Source organism: Tasmannia lanceolata, unplaced genomic scaffold (assembly GCF_043159265.1).
Source record: "Tasmannia lanceolata isolate RefF3 unplaced genomic scaffold, GAP_Taslan_0.1 ptg000029l, whole genome shotgun sequence".
Classification (NCBI taxonomy): Eukaryota; Viridiplantae; Streptophyta; class Magnoliopsida; order Canellales; family Winteraceae; genus Tasmannia; species Tasmannia lanceolata.
In genome coordinates this window covers 4,078,546-4,104,331 of record NW_027518706.1, presented here as the reverse complement: position 1 = coordinate 4,104,331, position 25,786 = coordinate 4,078,546, and the positions used below count along the sequence as shown (strand labels likewise).

General features: G+C 38.7%; 2 protein-coding genes across 2 annotated transcripts; one reads left to right on the top strand and one right to left on the bottom strand.

Annotated features, from left to right (window-relative positions):
- Positions 1-3,087: 3,087 nt before the first annotated feature.
- LOC143859449 (uncharacterized) lies at positions 3,088-3,624 on the top strand. The gene has a single exon (XM_077370156.1). The coding sequence runs from the start codon at positions 3,088-3,090 to the stop codon at positions 3,622-3,624; it is 537 nt and encodes a 178-aa protein (XP_077226271.1).
- A 1,354-nt stretch (positions 3,625-4,978) lies between these two features.
- On the bottom strand, positions 4,979-15,161 carry LOC143859448 (uncharacterized). The gene is made up of 2 exons (XM_077370155.1): positions 12,563-15,161; positions 4,979-5,560 (listed from the first exon to the last, which is right to left on the bottom strand). The coding sequence occupies exons 1-2, from the start codon at positions 15,159-15,161 to the stop codon at positions 5,166-5,168; spliced, it is 2,994 nt and encodes a 997-aa protein (XP_077226270.1). The 3' UTR covers positions 4,979-5,165.
- Positions 15,162-25,786: the final 10,625 nt, after the last annotated feature.

Here is a 25,786-nt window from a genome sequence, read left to right as displayed (position 1 = left end):
GAACTCATGAGAAAATCAAATGCTCCCATTTGTTGTTTAATAGAAACAAAAGCAAAAACTCACAAGCTGGCTGAATACTCCTCTCATATATGTGAAGGCTGGCAAGCTCATGGAAACTACTCTTCAGTCATTAAGGGAAGAATCTGGATTTTGTGGAACCCTCTTTTGGTGGATATCACCATCCTCGAAGAATCTTCTCATCATGTCCATACAGAGGTAAGAATCCTGCACTCAAACAAATGCTTCAACCTCACTGCTATCTATGCACATAACTATTATGTCTCTCGAAGAACCCTCTGGTCAAACCTGGAGAATTTAGAGCCAAGCATAACCCTCCCCTAGATCCTGGTGGGGGACTTCAATGTGGTTAGATATGCAAATGAGAGAATTGGGAACACAAACCACCATCAAAGTGAAATGGAAGAGTTTAATAAATGTATCTCCAACTGCTCTCTCTCGGATCTTAGATCAAATGGGCAAATCTGGACATGGCACAACAGATCAAAAGTTAACAGAAAGCTGGCAAAGCTCGATAGAACCTTGGTCAATTCCCTCTGGCTCCAACTTTTCCCTGCTTCCCTTGCAGTTTTCCTTACTCCTGGAATATCAGACCATTGCCCAATCTCAATCTCCCTAGATACTCTCACCAATCGTGGTCCAAATCCTTTCAAATTCATGAACACGTGGGTTGAAGATCTATCAATTTTCCCCATTGTTGAAAAAGCATGGAGTATAAATGTTGATGGAAACCCAATGTACCAACTCTGTAAAAAGCTCAGAGAGGTAAAGACTTATCTGAAAGTGTGGAATAAAGAAGTTTTTGGACGTATTGACATTCGCACCCCCATAATTCGAAGTAAGCTTGAAGAAACCCAGAAATTGCTTCAAGGAAATCCCCTTGATCCCCCCTCATTGCCCTGGAGGATGATCTGAGAACTGAATTCCTCAAAGTTTCCGCCCTTGAAGAATCTATGCTGAAGCAAAAATCTAGAATCCAATGGCTGCACCTGGGGGAGTCAAACTCAAAGTTCTTTCACTCAGCTCTTAAATCCAGAGAATACCACAACCACATCTTGGCAATCAACAGAGAGGATGGCACCCAATCTAAATAATGGAAAAGCACAAACCTCAGCAACTCCCACTCCCCACAGAATTCTTAATGAAGAAGAAGCTGCTTTGTTATCTAGACCTGTTACAAAGGAAGAGATTAAAAGAGTGGTCCTCAGAGCAAATGGGGAAAAAGCCCCTGGCCCAGATGGTTTTAATGCCTTCTTCTTTCAAACTTTCTGGTACATGGTGGAAGATGATTTCACCAAAGCAGTGCTGAATTTCTTTGAAAAAGGTACTCTCCTCTCTGAAATCAACTCCACCTTCCTTGCTCTCATCCCCAAATGTCTTGATGCTTCATCTCCAGACAAATTTAGACCTATCTCACTTTGCAATTTTGTTTATAAAACTATCATTAAAATCCTTGCTGATAGGCTCAAAAATGTCATGGACTCCCTCATCCACCCAGCTTAATCGGCCTTCATAAGAGGAAGACAAATTCAAGATAATATCCTCCTAACCCATGACCTCCTCCATAACTTCCACTTCCCTCGGTCCCCAAATGCAATGTGCTTAAAACTTGACTTGGCAAAAGCATTTGACAATGTAAATAGGAAAGCCCTCATGGAATTCATGAAGCTGCAAGGATTTGATGACAAATGGATCCGCTGGATTTCTGAATGCATTAACAAGCCTGGATTCTCGATCCTTATAAATGGCACCCCTCATGGATACTTTACCTCCTCCAATGGGCTAAGACAAGGGGATCCTCTGTCCCCACTGCTTTTTTGCATTACAATGGAGATGTTGTCCACTATATTTGAAAAAGCCTCCTCCCAAAACAGACTTAAATCGGCATTCCACAGAGGAAATGTTGAAATCAATCACCTCCTTTTTGTAGACGACCTAATGGTCTTTGCAAAAGGATCCACCTCTTGTGCTAATGAAATTTTAGAATGTCTGAGCTATTTTGCACAGGTAACAAGCTTGGAGGCAAACAAGGGAAAAAGTGAAATTTTCTTTACTAGAACTGGCCCTAGAACCAGAAGAGAAATATGTGACTCCTTGAACATAACTGAAGGAAAGCTAGCCATCCGTTATTTGGGTCTGCCCTTAATCTCTTCCAGGCTCTCCGCAAATGATTGCACTCCTCTGGTCTCCAAAGTTAGGAAAAAAATTCATCAGTGGAGCAGCAAATATCTCACCCAATCTGGCAGAATCGAGCTTGTTAAATCAGTTCTCAGCACTTTTCATATCTACTGAGTTGCCTCCTTTGCCCTCCCAAAAGGCATCCTCACTCTGTTGGAAATTTTTTTCAGAGACTTCATTTGGGGAGGATCTGAAGGCTCTAAAAGATTTCACTCAGTAAGCTGGGCTGACATGTGCAAAACCAAACCTGAAGGGGGAGTTGGAATAAGAAAGCTAGATGAATTAAGCAAGACTCTTCAAGTTAAGCAACTATGGCATCTGCTCCAGGAAAAGAATACTCTGTGGACAAAGTGGATATACTCCAAATATGTCAAAGATAAGAACATTTGGACTATGCCTATGCCATCTAGGCCATCATGGGACCTTAGGATGATCCTCAGAGCTCGAGAATATGCTAAACCTTTTACCTGCTATGAAATTGGATTGGAGGATGAAATTGACCTATGGGCCCAACCTTAGCACCCTTCTGGCACCCTATCCTCTCTTATTCCGAGAAGCCGGACTGACTACTCCCTCAGCTCCCTGAATCTCCTCTTTGAAATCTTCAAAGATGGAACCTGGAACCCCTTGTTAGACAATCCATCTCTCCGTGAAGAAAAAACTCTAATAATGGAAGCCATGCTCAACTCGGATGCGAAAAACACTCCTATTTGGAAGCCGGCCACTGATGGAGTTTTCACAACAAAGAGTGGGTGGGAAACTCTCAAAATGAAAACTGGTAAGCCCCCTTGGATATCCTCTGTTTGGTTTGCTGGCAATAACCCCACCCATGCCCTTACTACGTGGAAGGCTCTAAAATAGAAGCTCAGTACAAAAGACAGAATTATAAAAATGGGTGCTGTTATTGATCCCACCTGCCCCCTCTGCAAATCGGAAGAAGAATCAATTGATCACCTCTTTTTCAAATGCAGCTATTCAGCCTGGCTTTGGAAATCAATCCTATGGCGGAATGGTCACCATAGAACTAAAAATCAATGCCTTCTGGCTGAAGAAGATTGGCTCAGACATCACTCAAAAGGGACAGGGCAAGCCACAGTGGCCTTCAAGCTATGCTTCTGCTCTCTGATTCATAATATCTGGATGGAAAGAACCAGAAGAATTTTTGAATCCTCTGAGAAGCACAAGAGGTTTGTTCTTAATCAAATCCTCACAGAGATCAGCATCAAGATGAATGGGCTGAAAATTAAAGACAAGAACTCTCCAAGAAACATATCCACGGCCACAAACCTAAAATACAGACACATTCCTGACGATCCGTCTAGCAGATACTGCTCTTGGTCTCCACCAAAAGAAGATGAACTGAAGCTGAATTCGGACACATCTTTGGATTCAAATGGAGGAGGTTTGGGGGGGCCTTATCAGAGATAACCGAGGTATGATTAAAAATCTCTTCTCAATCAATGTAGACAAAAGGGAAATCTATGAGCTGGAATTGCAGGCTATTGAAAGAGGCATCGACCTTGCCCTGTCCATGAACTGTCTGAACTTATGGATCGAATCGGATTCAAAACTCGCGGTGGATATCATCCTTGGAAATGTACATGTCCCTTGGAAGCAAAAACAAACCCTTAGACAAATTAGAAGCTATCTGGAACATCTGAGTTGGCGAATATCCCATTCTTGGAGAGAAGGAAACTGCCCTGCGGATCAACTGTCAAAAAGGAATTACCCACATAAAGGCTTTCCTTCCATTGTTTTTTTGGCTACTCAAAGCCTCCTCTCAGCTGTAATTGAAGACATGAATGGATCATTGTATCATAGATTGTAAGGGCTGAAACCCGGCCTGTCGGCCCTTTTGTTCTGGCCTCTTGGCCCCCCTTGTTATGCTTTTATCTTTTTAATGATATCTGGTAGGGGTCTTGCCTAACCCCAGCTTACCTATCAAAAAAAAAAAAATGCAAATGGAAGTGGGAGAGTGAGGCAAAACAACCTATAAATAAATTTTGTCTTTTGTTACCTACTGTTTGTTTTTACTTCTCTTATAGTTTGAAAGAGAGCCCACCAACCTCAAATCTCAAATCTCAATTAATCACCCCTCAATGGATTGGATTTGAAAACTTTTTCCTCATTTTCATGTGGTCAGAGTAGAGTAGAAGGTGGTGCTGTAACATTCACCCTTCCTAAAACAGGGTGTTCTTCACCGATCTTTTAAGAGAATAGTTCCAGACTATATTCTTTCTAAAACAGGTTTTATAAAACGCCCATTATTCCTCGGAATTAATTGGTTTGTGCGTGATGAGTTCAATAATGGAAAAAATCAAGGGGTCACCAAGACTGAATGTGAAGAAACACATTCATCAATTTCAAAGGTGAAGAAAAAGGAGAAAAAATAGGCGAGAGGGATTCTCATCAAATTTGAGAAGCTCATCCTCATGGTGAGAAGCTCAAGGCTTCTCATCAAATTTCAGAAAATCCATGGCTATCTCACTCTACACAAACTTGGAGAGAGGGTCTCTCCAAGACTGAATGTAAAGAAAAACATTCATCACATAAAAATTCAAATGAAAGGAGAAAAAGGGAGAATGAAGAACAAAGCCTTCTTCCACAAACTTATCTATAATTTCCAACATGGTTCATAGCTACCATGATTTAATTAATGGCCTAGAAATCATCATCCATAGATCTTCCATAGGATCAAAAGATCCTTTATGATGTTATTTGTTAATTGTAATTCATGATGGAATGATCAATGTATTGCAATAGAAACCTTTACACTCAAGAGTTGATAATAGTTTTTTATTAATAGTTGGAGGAAATATAGATATGAGAAAAAGTACTACCTGCAAGTGGCACCACTAACCACATCACATATAATATAACAATAAGTTACAAACACATAGAAGAAACCACATGTAAGATAGTAATATTTGTCCAATGGGAAACAAAAGCGGATGTAGCAGTGAATTTCATCATTCTCTATGGATCCCAGCACCAAGATATATGTTTCTAATAGAACACATTTCCTTTACAACGCCTCCCATCTCCATTCGTTCTTTCGGAGATTCTGCAGAACACACCACTCCAATCCTCACTAAAGATACCAAACACTCCTGCAAACGACGTATCTTACCATTGTAATTCTCAGCAATGTTTGTAGCTCTTTCTTCATCATCATCTAAAAGAATTAATGGATCCAGAATCTCCATCACTCGATCAGGCAAAGACAACTGGACAAATTTGTGAAGACTTAGGCCATCCTTAAACATGTCATCTGTGGGGCGCTTTCCAGTGAATATCTCCAATAAAAGAATCCCATAGCTATACACATCTCCGGTTGTGGACACATGACCACCTGCCCCATATTCTGCAATTCCACACATCTTTTACACTTTTTGTTGTGATAAAGGATATAAGATACTAGTTAGAAACTAAAAGTAAATATGAGCTTTGATTTTGATAAAAAGGTGGAAATTTTATCAAAGAGATGATAGATAATTGAATGATCTCGTCACATTTCGAAACCTAAGTTGCATGGAAAGAGTCTATACTTTTTAGAGAAACACAGAACAAACGATTTAGCACAACGAAAGAAAATTGGAAGTCATGTCCTATGTTGCATTAGTATAGGTTAGAGTGTTAGAATCTGACATGGGTATCTAGTGTCAAATTCAGCAAACCTAAAAAAGAATGATTTGTAGATTCGCCAAAATATTTTAATCAATTGTTAAAATTTATTTTTTTACATAATAATATTATTTTAACCAGTAACATATTTAAATTTTAATAAGTTAAGTAGATATAATATTTTGTTTTTTTAAGAAAATTACTAATAGGATGGGTAAAATTCAAAATGTGATAATTATAAAGTTGTGGCAGTAACATCCAGTAAAACAGAAAAAGATAAAAGAGATCTAGAACTGTCTTAGAGACTCCTGCAATTTGAGACGTGCGTGTCCCACACGGGTACTTCACCCATTTAGAAGAATCCATATAACATGGGTTTCAACCAATCAAGTCATGTAAGTGATGAATAGCTTTCCACTATGTAACCGCTAGCCAATTTTGGACCATGGTAATTTCTCAACATGATTTTTCATCTGAAAATAACCAAGTCTCAGTGATTGCACATGCAAAAGCACTACAAAAGTAGATTAAATTTAACTTCATACTACTCATAGGGTAAAAAATAAGTAGAAGTAGAAGGAAAGTGAAATGATGTCATTTTCTAAGTACAAACAAAATAGTTGTAAATGTCAAATCTTTAATTTCACTTTCATGTTGACTTGGGAGAGGCAACCTAAAGGCACTTGTTGAAAAATCCATTAAATACAAGGAAGTAGAATGAATAGTGCAAGCCAACCAAACGTGTCTCGAAAAGGGAAATGGCATCATTTTACCTTCCTTTCCAAGGGGAAACACTATTTCAGTCACAACATTATTCCAAAAGTCTCATATTTATTATTAGTAATTAATTTTAGAAACCTCCTTGACTTATATTTATCGAACACCTTAAATTTAGGAAAATTGGCAACAGGAATTTAGGATAATTAGCATGATCATGTTTTCATAATGAGGAAGACTCAAATTGTTTTACACTTTCTAATGGGCTACTGAGAGATTTTTTTAAGAATGGTAACAACTTTTGATAGCTGGTTAAACAATAAAAACAAGGTGAGTTTGACCCATTAAAGGACGATTGTGCGGATATAAGTAGCCTTACAAAATCACCAATCAATTGCCTAAATTTACTTTATATCATTATTCTACCAATTCCTCCCTCTTTTCTCTTCCGAGGATTGCCAAAAATTCCTTGGATTAGACACATGCACTGCCTTCATGAAGAGTGGTGCATTTTGAGAGACATGCGAGGGGTGAGCCAATCCTAGAAGGAATGAGGTAATGCACCACTTATTACTCTAGGATCACCACATAGGGATTATGGGCCCTAAGTCCCAGACATGACTCTGTCTAGAACCATCTAACCAGGCTAGGAAAGTGTCGCTTGTCATGTGCTCAAGCTCTTTTGGAGAACCTAATTCATATTTCTTCCAAACCACTGTTCTTTGAAAAAAAATCACCAAAAGTTGAAATGATTGACTAGGGGTTAATAGAAACAGCTATTTACTAGAAAGAAAGCAAGGGTTCTGAGTGTGGGGAACCAACCTCCACTGTGGTCTAGAGGGAAGTGCGGGTCGTACTCCACACAAGGAGGTTTCAGCATAAGCTTTTTCGTTAGCCACATTAAAGACCCAAAAAATATAAGGCAATAAAAATTAAACTTATAATTAATCATTTTATAATATGACAGTGCTACTATTTTACGTAACACAGATTAATTCATATTAAATGTAACACTATGGAGTCGCTACGTTCTAATACATGCTCATCTAAAAGAATAGGCCATGATTTACAAAGGGTACGATATGTTAAAAAATATTTTAGACAATTAATAGTGATATTAGTAATTACCCAAATCTTAGGGTTATTTTTTGTTGAGAAACATTAGTCATGGGTTTTTTGGAAATTTATTTACAAAATTTCTCATTATTTTCTAATCATATTAGAAATTTTATTTAATAATTGATGTTGCCCATCTAATTTTGAATGCAACCACTTCTCTAGACTCCCATTTGGCATGAACTCAAGCACGAGAGCTTTGAAATCATTACCTCCAAAATCGATTCTTGAACAAGAAGTTATGATCTTCACAAGATTTCGATGACGAATATTTCTCAATGCGTTCCATTCAGCTATGAAACTCTTTGAAGCTCCCCTTAAGTGAGGGTTGAGTACTTTGACAGCAACAACATTTTCAATGCGACTGAGGATTCCCTTATACACTGATCCATAACTTCCTGTGCCTATCAAATTGGCTGAAGAGAACCCATCTGTTGCTTTAAAGAGCTCTGCATAAGAAACCTTTAAATGTCGGCCCTCCATAGAAGATAGGGAAGATGGTTTCTTCTTGAATTTCTTATCCAGTGAAGAGAAGTAGGGACGCACAATAGGAAAATCAAACATACAACTACACTGTCTACTAGTATGATTACTCTAGAAACATGGGCTTTTCCTTGTCCGTCATTAGCTAGCACTGGGCATGTAGGCAACTTTAATTCTGGGAAACCACCACAAAGATTATCATTTCCCACGACTGAAATTGCACTAGCATTTCCAAAGACACCTTGTTTTGGTACTTCACCCTCAAAATTATTGAAATAAAAGTTTAGGTATTGTAGAAACTTAAACCCCTCTAGATAGGAATGTTGAAAATAAACTTTGATGGTGCTTGTTTTGGAAACCTGGGTCCAGCGGGGGTGGGCGGTCTTTGCCGTGATGAGATACTTTGGGCTTTTTCTGGTCCTATTGGTGTGTATGATTCTTCTGAGGCGGAAGTCAAAGCTGCCTATTTTGGGATCAAGAAGTTGAGTAGAGAAGTATTAGACCATATTATTGTTGAAGGGGATTCATTGAATGTCATTCGGTGGTTGAAGGGTGGTGTAGCTCCTCCTTAGAGATTTTTGGCGTTATTTGATGAAATTGAGGATTTTGTTGCGGGTTCGGCTATTGTCTTTAATCACATTTGGAGGTCAGCAAACGAAAAGGTGGATGTGTTAGCCAAGCAGGGAGTTGGGAGGGAGAGTATTCTCTGGTTCGATCATCTTCCCCCGTAATATAATTTTGTTATTTTTATTGTTTCTTTTCTTCTTCTTCTCTGTTTCTTCTCTCTTGTTTTTGTTCTCTGGGTTGCCCCTTCTCGGGTGCTCCCTTGTCATTTTATTCTAATCAATACAAATCGCTATTTCAAAAAAAAAAAAGAAACTTAAACCCCTCTAGATATTTTGGAATCATCCCTAAGAAGTTATTACTTGAAAGATCAAGGACTTCAATGGATGTTAATGTAGTAAAAACTGACGAAACATCTCCTCGGAAGGCGTTACCCTGCATATAAAGTTCTCGCATGCTCTTACAATTTGCAAGAGCGCTTGGGATTTCACCTGACAATTTGTTCTGAGAAACATCCAATAGCGCTAGAATGTTCAAGTTACCCACTTCTGATGGGAGGGAGCCAGTAAATTTTTTTTGAGACAAATCGAGTAGTATGGATAACGAAGAAAGGCCAATAATTTGTTTTGGTATCGTACCACCAAGGTTATTTCGAGAAAGGCTCAATTCTAAAAGTTTTGTACAATTTGCAAGAGATAGAGGTATGCTTCCTTGAAGGTTGTTATATCCTAAATCGAGGTCAGTCAATTGAGTAATATTTCCAATATTGTATGGGATTTTCCCGGACAAACTATTATTTCCCAAGTAGAGTTGATGTAAGTTCTAGAGCATCCCAATTGAAGTGGGAATAGAACCCGTGATGAAGGCTCCATGTATATCCAAAATTTGTAAGTTTATGAGATTCCCGATCTGACTAGGGATGTTACTAGAAATTTGGTTTTCTCCTATTGCCAACCCATGAAGGTGAGTTGAGAGATTGGCTATGGAGTTGGGAGCTAGGCCAACAAAATGATTACTCTGTATGGACAACAAATTTAGATTACTACAGTTGGTCAAAGAAGTGATAAATTTCAAGTCATCAGCTCTACCAAGGCCTAGGTAATTATAGCTCAAGTCAAATCTGAGTAGATTCTTTCCCCCTCCAATATTTTCAGGCACCGGTCCACTAAACTGGTTCCCTCCCATTTCAAACAATTCAAGGCTTGAAACATTGGATAATGATGATAAGGCTCCAAGAGGATCATTCCCCTATGTAATCCTCAAAACAGCTAGCCAATTTTGGACCATGATAATTTCTAAACATGATTTTTTCACCTGAAACCAACCATCGACTATACATGCAAAAGCACTACGAAAGTAGATCAAATTAAAATTCATACTACTTAGAAGGTATAAAATTAGTAGAAGTAGAAGGAAATTGAAATGATGTCATTTTCTAAGTACAAACAAAAAATTGTTTCAAATATCATCTTTAATTTCACTTTCATTTTGACTTGTGAGAGGCAACTTGAAAGGCAATTGTTGAAAAATCAATTAAACACAAGGAAGTAGAATGAATAGGGCAAACCAACCAAACGTGTCTCGAAAAGGGAAATGGCATAATTTTACCTTCCTTTCCAAGGGAAACACTATTTTAGTAACAACCTTAATCCAAAAGTCTCGTATTTATTATTAGTAATTATTAGAAACCTCCTTGACTTATATTTATCAAAAACCTTAAATTTAGAATAATTGGCAAAAGGAATTTAGGATAGTTACCAAAAGGCTACAATTATCCGCATGACCATGTTTCATAACGAGGAAGACTCACATTGTTTTACACTTTTTAATGGGCTACTGAGAGTTTTTTTTTTTGGAATTGTAACAACTTTTGATAGGTAGTTAAACAATAAAAACAAGGTGAGTTTGACCCATTAAAGGATGATCGTGCAGATATAAGTAGCCTTACTAAAATCACCGATCAATTGCCTAAATTTACTTTATATAATTATTCTACTTATTCCTCCCTCTTTTGTCTTCCGAGGTTTGCCAACAATTCCTTGGATTAGACACATGCACTGCCTCCATGATGAGTGGTGCATTTTGAGAGACATGTGAGGGGTAAGCCAATCCTAGAAGGAATGAGGTAATCCACCACTTATTACTCTAGGATCGCCACACAGGGATTATGGGCCCTAAGTAGGGCTGCAAATGAACCGAGTCGGATCACGAACATGTTTGGGTTTGGCTCATTAAAAGCTCGGCTAGGGCTCATTTGTTTACTAAACGAGCCGAACCTGAGCCCAAAAATTAGGCTCGTCAAATAAACGAGCCCAACTCGAGCTTTGTATAGTTCGGCTTGGACAAGCTCGTAAATTTTTTAGGTGCAGTTCATAAAGCCTAACCGAGCTTTAAAGCTCGGATTATGTTCTTTATATATATATATATATTACTTAATGGTATTTATTTCATGTGTTTATAAAATGAACTGAACCCTAACCCAACCAAGCTCGAGCCTGGCTCGGCTCGGCTCGGGCTCATTCATTTACTAAACGAGCCGAGCTCGAGCTTTGTTGAATTTTGGAGAGCCGAACATGAGCCCAAAAATAAAAGCTCGTCACGAACACGAGCCGAACACAATATATATATATATATATATATATATATTACTTAATGGTAATTATTTGATGTGTTTACTAAACGAGCTGAACCCGAACACAACCAAGCTCGAGTCTAGCTTGGCTCGGCTCATTAAAAGCTCGGCTCGGGCTCATTCGTTTACTAAATTAAACGAGACGAGCTCGAGCTTTGTTGAATTTTGGAGAGCTGAACACGACCCCCAAAAAAGAAGCTCGTCATGAACACGAGCCTCGCCTCAAACTAAGTGAGCCAAGGACGAACACCCCAATGTTCGGCTCGGCTCGTTTGCAGCCCTAGATCTAAGTCCCAGACATGACTCTGTCTAGAACCATCTAACCAGTGTAGGAAAGTGTTGCTTGTCATGTGGTCAAGCTCTTTTGGAGAACCTAATTCATTTTTTTCCAAACCACTGTTCTTTAAAAAAAATCAACAAAAGTTGAAATGATTAACGAGGGATTAATAGAAACAACTATTTACTAGAAAGAAAGCAAGGATTCTAAGTGTGGGAACCATCCTCCACTAAGGTCTAGAGGGAAGTGTAGGTCATACGCCACACAAGGAGGTTTCAACATAAGCTTTTTTGCTAGCCACATTAAAGACCCAAAAAAATATAAGGCAATAAAAATTAAACTTATAATCAATCATTTTATAATATGACAATGCTACTATTTTACGTAACACAGATTAGTTCATATTAAATGTAACACTATGGAGTTGCTCATCCAAAAGAATAGGCCACGCTTTACAAAGGGTACGATATGTTAAAAAATATTGTAGACAATTAATAGTGATATTAGTAATTACCCAAATCTTAGGGTTATTTTTTGTTGAGAAACATTAGTCATGGAATTTTTGGAAATTTAAAATTCTCATTATTTTCTAATATATTAGATATTTTATTGAATAATTGAATAATTACTTCTCCGAATTTTTCCCAAATTATAACTTTTTAACCATTTACATGATCGGCATTTTCTACACGACTATTTTGCATATAGAACTCGTTGTCATAGGTACAAAAAAGGCCGCCTATTATTCGAATGACATGTACAAGACTACTTTATGTAAAGTAACATTCTTATATACTCTATCAATAAATATATAAATGCTTTCAAGTAATTTTTTTGGTTCAAGGGTGCTAATTTAGCCTTTGTTGCACTACATTATATACCTAATAAGTGAGAAATATTTTATAAAACTCATTGAGAATAGACAGGATGATGAAAATTGATAAAATTATTACCTGGAGCAATGTACCCAATAGTTCCCTTTAATCCAGTTGTGCTGCTTTGGTCTTCAGATGAGCTCTGAATGATTCTTGGATAAAACTTGGCTAACCCAAAATCACCCACATGAGCATTCATGTCTTCATCCAAAAAAATGTTGCTTGGCTTTAGATCACAATGAGCAATCGGTGTATGGCAATGATGGTGAAGATAATCCAGCGCAGAAGCTATGTCAATTGCTATGTTTAATCTCTTAATGAAGTTTAAACTTCCTAATTGATGTTGCCCATCTAATTTTGAATGCAACCACTTCTCTAGACTCCCATTTGGCATGAACTCAAGCACGAGAGCTTTGAAATCATTACCTCCAAAATCGATGCTTGAACAAGAAGTTATGATCTTCACAAGATTTCGATGACGAATGTTTCTCAATGCGTTGCATTCAGCTATGAAACTCTTTGAAGCCCCCCTTAAGTGAAGGTTGAGCACTTTGACAGCAACAACATTTTCAATGCGACTGAGGATTCCTTTATACACTGATCCATAACTTCCTGTGCCTATCAAATTGGCTAAAGAGAACCCATCTGTTGCCTTAAAGAGCTCTGCATAAGAAACCTTTAAATGCCGGCCGTCCATAGAAGATAGGGAAGATGGTTTCTTCCTTGACTTTCTTATCCAGTAAAGTGAAGCAGGGACACACAATAAGAAAATCAAACATGCAACCGCACTTGCTACTAGGATGATTACTCTAGAAACATGGGCTTTTCCTCGTCTGACATTAGCTAGGACTGGGCAGGTAGGCAACTTTAATTCTGGGATACCACCACAAAGATTAGCATTTCCCACGACTGAAATTGCACTGGCATTTCCAAAGACCCCTTGTTTTGGAACTTCACCCTCAAAATTATTGAGAGACAAGTTTAGATATTGTAGAAAGTTAAACCCCTCTAGATATTTTGGAATCTTCCCTGAGAAGTTATTACTTGAAAGATCAAGGACTTCAATGGATGTTAATGTAGTAAAAACTGACGAAACATCTCCTCGGAAGGCGTTACCCTGCATATAAAGTTCTCGCATGCTCTTACAATTTGCAAGAGCGCTTGGGATTTCACCTGACAATTTGTTCTGGGAAACATCCAATAGCTCTAGAATGTTCAAGTTACCCACTTCTGATGGGAGAGCGCCAGTAAAAGAATTTTGAGACAAATCTAGCAGTATTGATAGCGAAGAAAGGCCAATAATTTGTTTTGGTATCGTACCACGAAGGTTATTTTGAAAAAGCTCCAATTTTAAAAGTTTTGTACAGTTTGCAAGACTTGGAGGTATGCTTCCTTGCAGGTTGTTAGTCGATAATTCGAGGTAGGTTAATTGAGTAATATTTCCAATATTGTATGGGATTTCCCCGGACAAACTATTACCCCACAAGTAGATTCGTTTTAAGTTCTGGAGCATCCCAATTGAAGTGGGAATAGAACCCGTGATGAAGGTTGAAAATATACCCAAATTTTGTAAGTTGATGAGATTCCCGATCTGACTAGGGATGTTACCAGAAATTTGGTTTTCTCCTATTGACAACCAATAAAGGTGAGTTGAGAGATTGGCTATGGAGTTGGGAAATAGGCCAACAAAGAGATTTCTCTTTATGCCCAAATAATTTAGATTACTACAGTTGGTCAAAGAAGTGATAAATTTCAAGTCATCAGCTCTACCAAGGCCTAGGTAATTATTGCCCAAGTTAAATCTGCTTAGATTCTTTGCCCATCCAATATTTTCAGGCACAGGTCCGCTAAATTGGTTATCATTCATTCCAAGCCATTCAAGACTTGAAACATTGGATAATGAATTTGGAATGTGTCCGGTAAATTGATTGATTGCTAAAAGTAGATATTTGAGTTTAGGAAGAGAGAATCCTATGTTGGGTGGAAGGGTTCCGTGTAACTGGTTAGCTGCCACGGCAAATTCCACAAGAAACGAGAGATTATTAAAAAAAGAGGAAGGAACCGTACCGGATAATAAATTCACAGAAAGGGTGATCCATTTCAAGTTATTAATTCGGGCCAGGTCATCTGGGATGTGCCCCACCAAACTATTTTCACTTAAATCGAGATAGATGAGAGATGAAACGGTCCCTAGTTGAGGTGGAATTCTCCCTGTAAGATTATTATGAGCAAGAAACAACCAGGATAGCTTCGGTAGAGTGCTAAGTTGGATGAGAATTTTCCCTGTAAACTCATTGTAACTCAAATGGATGACTCTGAGGTCTCTACAGTGGGTGAGATTGGATGGAATTTCCCCTTCCAAGGAATTATGGCTCATATTAAGATGTCGCAGTCTAAATAGACGGCCAATATCTTGGGATATTTGGCCAATGAAGCTGTTTTCTTGGAGGTGGATTTCCCTAAGGAAGGTGAGGTTGGATATGGCAGGAGAAAGAGTACCCACCAAGGTCTGCCCACTACGCAAGTTATGCCCACTAAGGTTCAATACAGTGACCCGTTGATGCCTCCGACCGCACGTGACTCCATTCCAGTGGCAGAAATGGAGAGTATGGTTCCATGATGATAAGGCTCCAAGAGGATCACTTGTTATCCCATCCTTAAAAGCGAGCAGAGCCATTCGATCGGTTTCATTTCCAAGTAAGGTGGTGGTGGTTGCAGAATTTGAATGTACTACGTTCATGGGAAAGAAGAGATTTAGAGAGAAGATAAATGACCAAAGCTCCATCCTCATTGAAGCTCTTCTTCTGCTGAACAAATACAAGATTTTTTCTTCTCTCCTAATTTTATTTAATCTCACTAGACCCTTATATAGAAAGAAATGATGGTGCATTTACTGCCAATTTCATTTTATCTTCCTTTTTTTTCTTAACTCGAGTAATTTTGTTTTCACGAAGTGTTACACACTAGTCACATGAACGGGCGATGGAGTCATCTATTGGCTTGACCTCATCAATTCATTAATTTATTAGTTCTTTAGATTATATAACAGCCCAGACCTTTTAGCCCTGTTGGTGTCTGATTTTTAGAATCAATTTTGCATTTACTGGACTGAAATTACCTTTTATTTTGAGTCCTATTATCAGTTTTGGACTAAAAATCTATTCTAAAAGGGGGAGGGCGAGACGTATGCAGCCTTACCCCTAGTTTGCAGAGAGGATGTTTCCATGACTCGAACCGGTAACCACCAGGTCACAATAGAGCAACCTTACCGTTGCACCAAGGCTCGGTCTCGACTAAAAATCAATTCTAAAGATCCAAAACAAAAATGGGCTTAGAATATTCCATTGCTAACTATTTTTAGTGAACAAGAGTTTGCATACTACGTATCAGTAGACTGTCCACATGGATTGTAGAGCATTGGTTTTACTTTGCTAAGGATAGCGGTGGTTATTCGGTTTAAACCGAACCGAATAGACCGAAATTTGGTAACCGAAATAATTTTGGTTACCAAATTTCGGTAACCGAAACCGATCCGAAATTCTTCGAAACCGAATCGAATAAAAATTCTGTTATTCGGTTACAACCGAATAACCGAATTGTGAGAGAAAAAGAGGGAAAAAATCAAAATCTCAGTTTGGATCGGACGGCTAGGATCATCCGATCAAAATAATTTTTTGAGGACAACCTAATTAAGTTGTGATCAATCAAATGGACGGTTTTGATCATCCTACGGAGTGCACATATAGCCATTTTTTTTGGAAAAAAAATGATTTTCATCCATAATGTTATTATTTTTTTTGAGAAAACCGAAACCGAAACGAAAAAAAAAAAACCGAACAGAACCGACCAATTCGGTTCGGTTTGGTTATTCGGTTTTAACCGAATAATGCTCACCCCTAGCTAAGGACCTATTGGTTTTGGGTTTTTAGAATTAATTTTTAGTCGAAAACTGATTATATCGATTCTCATAATCCAAACGAACAGGGAAAGCTTAATGAATCATATGAAAAGGGAATTGGATTTTAGGCGAGGCGTGGGAGGGTGGCTGATAAATTGGCACCTAAAGAATTCAGTTAGGAAAGAAATGAAGATGCATTTGACTACCAATTACATTTTATCTAACGTTTTTTTCTTGACTCGAGTAGTCACTTGGATTGTGTTTCAAGAAAGCCTCACCTACTAATGAAATTTCTTGACTCCCAACTACTACACATTACATCAGCATTTTTTGTGAGGAGGAAAAATCATTGTCCTCTTTAGGTATGGTGATTGGGACTAGTCACTTGGATTGTGTCGGTCGTCAATTGACTTGACATTTGGAATCCTTTTAGTAGGGCTTGCAACATTTATTATTCATTTGGATCTACAATTAGGGACCACAAACTCATTATTGTAATGGTAAAAAAATAGAAAGTAAAACTTTTAAGAACTTTACAGTTCCCCATTTCTTCACGACTAGCGGAAAACTCCAAAACCTCAATCACTAAAATCCATAATAAAGTCCCTGTTCGAGGAGTCCCACACATTCCCAGAGTTACGCACAATCTGTTGGACTTCTTTTTGAAGCAAGCGGTTGAAAACAATGGATCTAACTAGAAAAACAATGCAGAAATATAAATTTTACTGACTTGAATGAAGGATGACAAGCAATCTGGATTATGATACTGCCGTACGTCCTCGAACGCCCACCTTAAAGTGTTATTCAGCCCGACTCCAGTGCAAGGATCACACGACCGAACCACCTACAGGAACTGTAGGAGAATGGATTGTTGTAATGCACCGCTCAACAATCCGATCAAGCAAGCTCTCTATTGAATCACACCTTCTATTATCTTTAGAGGCTCTAGAGTAGTTTCCTTTCTTGGTGTCTCCGGATGCTAGAATGAGAGCTCTATTTATAGAGTTCAAGTAGCAACCCAGAGGTCACCCATTAACGGTGACCATTAATGGATTCATGTAATTATAGGTGAGTCTTCTAAGAGTCATACATGAATCCTTAATCATAAAGGTCATGCATGAATTCCTAGATGACTCTCTCCATAAATTCCAAGTCCTAAGAGCCATGCATTTCCACGTCCTTAAGATCCATGCATGAATCTCCACATTCACTGAAACTTCTAACATTTAATGTTTCAATAAATATAGAGCCAAATATGAATCCTAATCCAAAAAATCGTGCATGAATCTCTATATACAATATTCACCATTATTAGATACATGCTCAAGGTTTAATAGAAGATTCGAAAGTCATTTCTTGGAACAAAATCCAACAATCCCCCACAAGTTTCAAACTTATCAACCAAGTATTAGAGAGCACTAGTCACATTGCACAAAATGAAAATGTCCGAAGACTTGAATTTCTAAATAGATTATCTAAATTGTGAGTGTAAGTACATGGTGGACTTAGCCTTGAACCAGCACATTTCAACTTTTTCAGTAATCACACATGACTAGATCCAGAGTACGTGTGCATAGTGGACCAAGCCTTAAACTATCACACTACTCACAAATTTGCCTGAAACAAATAGCACACACAGAGCTCGTCCTGGTTCTGTGAGGAATCTAGAAGTATGCCAGCTCCATAAGAAACACATAGTTTCCACCCTAACATAGGTGTCCTTTAGTGTGTTCCTGTCAAAACACCCCGTACCCAAAGTACTTCGGACCACATTAAAGCTTAAAAGCCAACATCTTTACTATGACAGGATTCTGTGTGGGCTCTAGCAATCTGTCAGGTTACATAGGAGATGGCAAATCTCCACCCGCACATTGGTGAGCTCCTTAGAGTATACACAATACTCGGAGTATACACAATACTCAGGACTCATTAAGGCACTCAAGCCAACCTCAGCTCAAACATTTTTCCGTATGGGCTCTAGCAGTCTTGCATACTCATACTACATAAGAGGTAATACTCCTCTACCCATACATAGATGAGTCCCTCAGGGCATGCACCTGCCATGCATCACGCACACAAAGTGCTTTGGGCTCATTAAGGCTTACAGCCATCCTCTACTCCGACAGATAAAGTGCACGAACATAGGAATGGTCTCAAACAATTTATATTAAAGTGCACCAAAACAAATCCATTCGTATTTCATTCTTTGAACCGTGAACTATATTTGATGGTAGACTAAGCTTTGAACCACGAACATAGTTTAATGGTAGATACAAATACAAATAGATTATCTAGGCATGAGACTCATTTCGACAAGTAAAATTTATATTTCTACATTGCTTTTCTTAGTTAGATCCATATTTTCAACCTCTTGCTTCAAAAATCTTAAAGTGTTATTCGTTGGAAAGCAATGGATACTTCTACTATGGGTTTTAGCAACTTGAAATTGGAAATGTTCGATGGTTCTAATTTCAATACTTGTCGTCGAAAAGTTGTTTTTGGTATGCAACTACTTAAAATTTATTATGTTGTGACTGATGCCAAACCTATATTTGATGAGGATGATGCTGCCGAAGATACCCAAATGGGAGCGTGACAATGACTTCAACATGAGCTATTTGCTAAATAGCATTTCCAACCACCTAGCAGATGTCTACACCCAAAATGAGTCTGCTAAGGAGATTTGGGATGGTTTGGTCCAGCAATACCGAGATGAGGAGAAAGTCTCCAAAACCCACCTCATTGACAAATTTCTTGACATGAAATTTGAAGATGATAAGGAGGTTTTACCTCAAGTTAAGGAGTTGGAGAAACTCGTTCAAAAATTGAAAGAAGAGAAGGTGGAGCTCGACAACGTATTTGTTGCTGGAGCAATAGTAAATAAATTGCCTCCATCTTGGGTGTCCTTCTCCACCGAAATGCACCGCAGAAAGAAGCAAGTGTCACTTTCTGATTTGAAGCGTTTCATCAGGATTGAGGATGAAGTAAGGATTCGTTCCAAAACGAATTGCTTGCTAATTAAAAGGAAACTACAAACTTGGTAGTTCAGAATACTGGTGAAAGCCAGAAGAAGAAAAAAACCAAGTTCCAGAAGAAAAAGACGGTAGACCAGAAGTCTAACCTAAATGTTCAGAAGAAAACTTTTAAGAAGCCGGGCAACTGCTTCAATTGTGGAAAGCCTGGCCACTATGCTAGTGACTGCAAGGCACCAAAGAATGAGTCTGTAGCTGTGGTGGAGAACTTCGTGGCAATGGTCTCGAAGGCGGTGGATCCCTCTAATGTTACGGACTGGTGGCTAGACACGGGTGCTACATGTCATGTCTGTCCCGACAAGTCCTTATTCTCCACCTACACCACATGACCAGAATCAGTAGCTATGGCAGACTGATCTTCAGTTGATGTACTCGGGGTCGGAACTGTGGTGATAAAGCTCACATCTGGTAAAATTCTTACACTGAAAGATGTGAAGCATGTTCCTTTAATTGCCAAGAATCTGGTATCTGGGAGTCTGCTTTGTGATGCTGGAATGCGCTTGGATTTTCAAGGCAGTAAGGTGGTGCTATCCTTTAAAAATTTGTACTTTGGCAATGCATACAGGACTAATGGTATGTTTAAGATGAGCGTTGTAACTCATGCTCCTGAATTAGTAAATGAAGTTTCTGCTTCAGCTTACTCCTCTGAGTTGTGGCACAATAGGCTAGGTCATGTCAACTACAGAAAGTTGCATGACATGTGTAAACAAGGTCTTCTACCCAACTGTGGGGGTGAGAAACCAGGCAAATGTGAGGTCTGTGCGAAGGCCAAGATCACAAGGAAGCCTTTTCCCAGTGTTACAAGGAGTACAGAGGTGTTGGACCTAATCCACTCTGACACATGTGACATCAAGAATTTATTACGAGAGGTGGCATGAAGTACTTTATTACTTTCATCGACGACCGAACAAGGTTCTGTCATGTCTATCTACTGAAGTCCAAAGACGAGGCTTTCGATAAGTTCGCCGAGTTTCGAACTCGAATCGAGAAGAAGTTGGACTTTCAGTCAAGAGGCTTCGGAGCGACAGTGGAGGTGAATACCGTTCTACAAAAGCTGAGGCATACTTCAAAGAATATGGGATTGTTGCTGAAATGACTGCCCCTTATTCTCCTCAGTCCAATGGGATAGCAGAAAGGAAGAACCGGACTTTGACCAAGATGGTGAATTCTATGCTTCCGACGTCTGGACTTCCAACTTATTATTGTGGGGAGGCGCTTCTTATGGCCGACTTCATCTTGAACAGAGTTCCTTATGCCAAGACAAATATCTCTCTGCATGAACTCTGGTTCGGGTATCCACCATCTTTGGGAATGCTCAAAGTTCGGGGTGTCTGGTTTATGTTCGAGTGCCAGATGTTAGAAGGCCAAAGCTTGGAGCCAAGACAAACAAGTACGTTTTTCTTAGATATGCTGTGGACAGTGATGCCTACGGATTTTTCGATATCAGCACCAACTCTATCATTGGAGCTCGAGATATTGAATTCTTTGAAGACAAGTTCATCAAGGAAAAGTCATCTTTAAAGGACTCACCTGAGAATGTTACGGAAGAGGTTCAAGTTGAAGCTAACTCTGAGGCTCCTGCTCCTCCCTCTACCTCTCAGGAAAATGAAGTCTATGGTGAAACTGTTAATGTTCCTGTGGAGGAAGCTGATGAGTCAAGGCCTAAGCGACAAAGGAAGCCCACGTCCACTCCTAATTTTGGTCTTATGGAATGTGGACTCCTAATTTCCATGTCTATGATTTGGTTTTTTTCCCTTCGATGTGATCCACTCCATATGATTTTTTCCCTTCGAAGTGGTCCACAAAAGGCTCACCTTACAAAGAAATTTTTGTAATCATAATTTCGTTGAAATTTCACGAAATTTAGTTGAAATTTCACAAAATTTGGTTGAAATGATGGGGCTCCTTTGTTTATCGATTCGGAAAAGTTGGGAAGAAAAAAAGAGGATTAGTCATTCTCGGTGAAGACTGAAAAAAATTAAAGAAACTTTACCGCTACCCAAGGAATGGAAAAATATAGAAGAAGAAGGGAAGAAGCTCACATGTGAGTGGTGCCAGTATAAAAATAGTAAGTATGGATATCATTGTGAGTGGTGCCAGTATCAAAATATGTAAGTGTGGATTTAACGAAAAATGGTCCCGGAGTGAGTGGTGCCAGTATCAAAATAGATAACTGTGTGGGTGGTGCCAGTATCAAAATAGATAAGAGTAGATATTAGTGTGTTAGTGGTGTCAGTACAAAATAGATGTGTCGATATCAGTGTGAGTGGGGCGGCTGGTGCCAGTTACAGGGGGGTGAATTTATCCTCAAGTAGTTAACCATTTTCAGTCGAATACTAAATATTATATTGTTTTTTAAATATAAAGTATCTTTGCCGAAATTTAATAATTAATATAATATTAATTTTTATACGGCATACAGGATTTCGTCCAAATTGACCGAAATTTCGGTTTTGCTGGGTCAGAAATGCATCCTGAAACCGAAATTTAAAACCTTGCTAACAACTACATTTTATCTAACGTTTTTGTTTTTCATGGAATTTGGACTCCTAATTTCCATGTACACACGAGTCACATGTATTCACGAAGTGTTTCACACGATGGAGTCATCTATTGACTTGACCTCATCAATTCATTCATTTATTAGGTCTTTAGATTGTATATATATAACAGCCCAGACCTTTTAGCCCTGTTGGTGTCGGATTTTTAGAATCAATTTTGCATTCAAAACTGATTACTGGACTGAAATTACCTTTTATTTTGAGTCCTATATTATCAGTTTTGGACTAATCTATTCTAAAAACGGAAGGGCTAGCTAGACGTACGCAGCCTTACTCCTAGTTTGCAGAGAGGATGTTTCCATGACTCGAACCGGTGACCACGAGGTCACAATAGAGCAACCTTACCGTTGCACCAAGGCTCGGTCTCGACTAAAAATCAATTCTAAAGATCCAAAACAAAAATGGGCTTAGAATATTCCATTGCTAACCATTTTAAGTGAACAAGAGTTTGCGTACTACGTATCAGCAGACTGTCCACACGGATTGTAGAGCATTGGTTTTACCAGCAAAGGACCTAATGGTTTTGGGTTTTTAGAATTGGTTTTTAGTTGAAAACTGATAATATCAATTCTCGTAATCCAAACGAACAGGGAAAGCGAAATGAATCATATGAAATGGGAAATCGATTTTAGGCAAGACGTGCGAGGGTGGCTGATAAATTCGCACTAAGAATTCAGTTAGGCCCCAAAAGGGGCGAATTTATTGTTGAAGGGGTGTTGAAAATAAAAAGGTTTTAATTTTTTAGAAAATAGGTGGTTTTTAAAATATAAGAAAAAGATGAGATTTGCAGAGGATAAATGACCAAAACATACAAAGAGTCAAAGATGACGAATTTTTTTGGAGGAAAACACCAAAGACGGCTAGTTTATTTTCTGAACTTTCATAAGCGGCGAGTTTTCAACTTTACGCCCTGACACGGATAAAGGACATGTGTCAGACTAAATATAGACCATTTTGCCCTTCGTTGTAGGTTCTCAGTGGCAAACATCACATCTACCTTTTTCTGCTGGTTGAGTCTCTTTTTCTACTTGCATTAAATATACCTCGACATCTGCCAAAAAAAAGTAAATCTCAACGTCGACGTTGTGAATGTAAGTGTAAAGACATCAATAATCTTTCCCGTTGAGGCGAGAATCGACAGGTACAAAAGTAAAGTGCGTCTGGAATAATGATGGGTGCAATCTGAATGTATATGGGTGCGAGTGGAAGAGTGCAATAATATTTTATTTTGGGCATTTTTCCATAGTTTTCATATTTTCATACATTTTTTTCATAGTTTTTTTCATAATTTTTCTATAGAAGTGCCTTCTTTCGGTATTTTTTCCCGTAGTTTTTCTAATTTGAAAACTTTTACCCATAATTTTTCTCACCTTACCCGCATGAATATTATTGCTAGGCACCGTTGCAGAAACGTACTTCCCTCATCCTTTGCAATTTGCACCATGTCAATGAATAAGACAAATCTGTAAAAAAGTCAACATAAATATCTATCATCACATGATCGCATGCAATTGCTAAGGATGGGCGTGAAGTACTCTTTGGCGAAGGTGGCTAACAAATCCCTATAAAAACAACAAAAAAGAGGTTTCACAGGAAGACTGAGGGAGAAGTTAATTTCGAAGTTAACATCTACGTATAACCGTTAACTTCGACATTAACGTCGACGTTAATGTTGTCAAAGTTAACAGTTGAACAGGAAGATTGAGGTGGCTAGCAATCCTCGTATAACTGCTAACTTCGACATTAATGTCGAAGTTAACGTCGACGTTAATGTCGAAGTTAACAGTTATACGAGGATTGCTAGCCAGGCGGTAGCTGAAGATGTAGAAGAGAAAGGAAAAGCAAGGGAGAAGATGCAGAAGACGAAAGAACAACAAGGGAGAAGCAGAGAAAAAAGAGGCTTCTAAGGAAGATGGAGGGAGAAGCTAGTGGCTACGGCGGCATTGAGAAATGAACCTTTTGAAGCTATATCGAACCACAATTATTTCTAAACGAACCCTATCGTTCAACAGCGTAGATTAAAACTTTCATTTCCCAACTTCGAAGGTGTGGGCCTCGAGATCACAAGATATTAATCGGATTTCTTTAATGCACTCGCACCCATGTATTTTTTCAAATCACATGAAATGATTTCTATTTTGCGGATTTTGAGGTATATTTAATGCAAGTAGAAAAAGAGACACATTCAGTAGGAAAAAGGTTTATTGTAATGTGTACCACTTGCAGAACAAGGAAGGGCAAAATAGTCTTATTTTAGTCTGACACATGTACTTTGAGCATGTTAGGGCATAAAGTTGAAAACTCGCCTCCTATGGGAGTTCGGAGAATAAACCAGCCGTCTTTGGTGTTTTCCTCACTTTTTTGTCTCCCAATTTTATTTTATCTCATTTGACCTTTATATGGAAAGAAATGAAGACGCATTGACTACCAATTACATTTTATCTAACATTTTTTTCTTGACTCGAGTAGCTTTGGTCTTGCTCGTGTTTCACGAAAGCCTCACCTATCAATGAAATTTCTTGACTCCTAATTAGTACACATTACATCAACTTTTTTTGTGAGGAGGAAAAATCATTGTTCTCTTATGGTGATTGGGACTAGTCACTTGGATTGTGTCTGCCACCAATTGACTTGACTTCATCAGTTTATTTATTGAGAAAAGTACGGAATGCAGGCTGATGTTTGGAGTAATTACGGATTGCGGGCACCTTTTAAAACAAGAACAAAAAACGGGCTAATCTTCAAAATCGGGTGGTCAAAAAACCCTAATACCGTTCTGCCATCGACAAAGTCCTCCTTTTTCATTACTCCCTAATAAATTGGCACGCTTCACGAGGATTCTTTTGGGTCGTTTGAATGTTTATTTGAACTGAAAGAACCTTGGGTTCGTTTCTATCTTGGCCGTCGGAAATAACTAGAGACGGATGGATGCTTGACACGTGTTGGAAAACTTAAACTTTCTGGAACGGTAACGTTATTGAATACTTTAGTGAGCAACGTTATCTTTTCTCACTTCTCTTTTGGCTTAGAACAGTAATGTTATTGAATACATCTCTTTTTGCTTAGAATCTTTGCTCTTCTCTTTTGATCCTCATTATTAACGCCAGCTTACCCCATTATTTAACTCCGGCTTACGCATTAATTACGCCGGCGTACACCCTATTTCCGCTTACACCCTATTTCCGCCAATGTACCCCATTATTTACGCCGGCGTACCCATTATTTCTCTTTTGTCTTAGAATCTTTTCCCTTCTCTTTTGGTCTTCATTATTTACGCCGGCGTATCCCATTATTTCCGCCGGCGTACACCCTATTTCTCTTTTGGCTTAGAATTTTTCCCTTCTCTTTTGGTCCTCATTATTTACGCTGGCTTACCCCACTATTTACGCTTTTCGCCGGCATACCCCATTATTTCTGCCCGTGTACCCATTATTTCTCTTTTGGCTTAGGATATTTTCCCTTCTCTTTTGGTCCTCATTATTTACGCCGTGTTACCCCATTATTTACTCTTTCCGCCGGTGTACCCATTATTTCTGCCGGCGTACCCATGAATTCCGCCGGCGTACATCCTATTTCTCTTTTGGCATAGAATCTTTTTCCTTCTCTTTTGGTCCTCATTATTTATGCCGGCTTACCCCATTATTTACGCTTTCCGTCGGCGTACCCCTTTATTTCCTCCGGCGTACACCCTATTTCCGCTTACATCCTATTTCCGTCGGCGTACTACTTAATATTCTGGCGGCGTACTCAGCCAAAAGAGAGATGAGAAATAATAAAATATTCAATAACGTCACCATTCCAAGCCAAAAGA

Coding starts and splice junctions, on each gene's coding strand:
- LOC143859449 (XM_077370156.1), top strand. CDS start 3,088: ATGGGTGCTGTTATTGATCCCACCTGCCCCCTCTGCAAATCGGAAGAA.
- LOC143859448 (XM_077370155.1), bottom strand. CDS start 15,161: ATGGCTCTGCTCGCTTTTAAGGATGGGATAACAAGTGATCCTCTTGGA. Junction 5,561..12,562: donor TATTGGGTACATTGCTCCAG/GTAATAATTTTA, acceptor GTGGAATTGCAG/AATATGGGGCAGGTGGTCAT.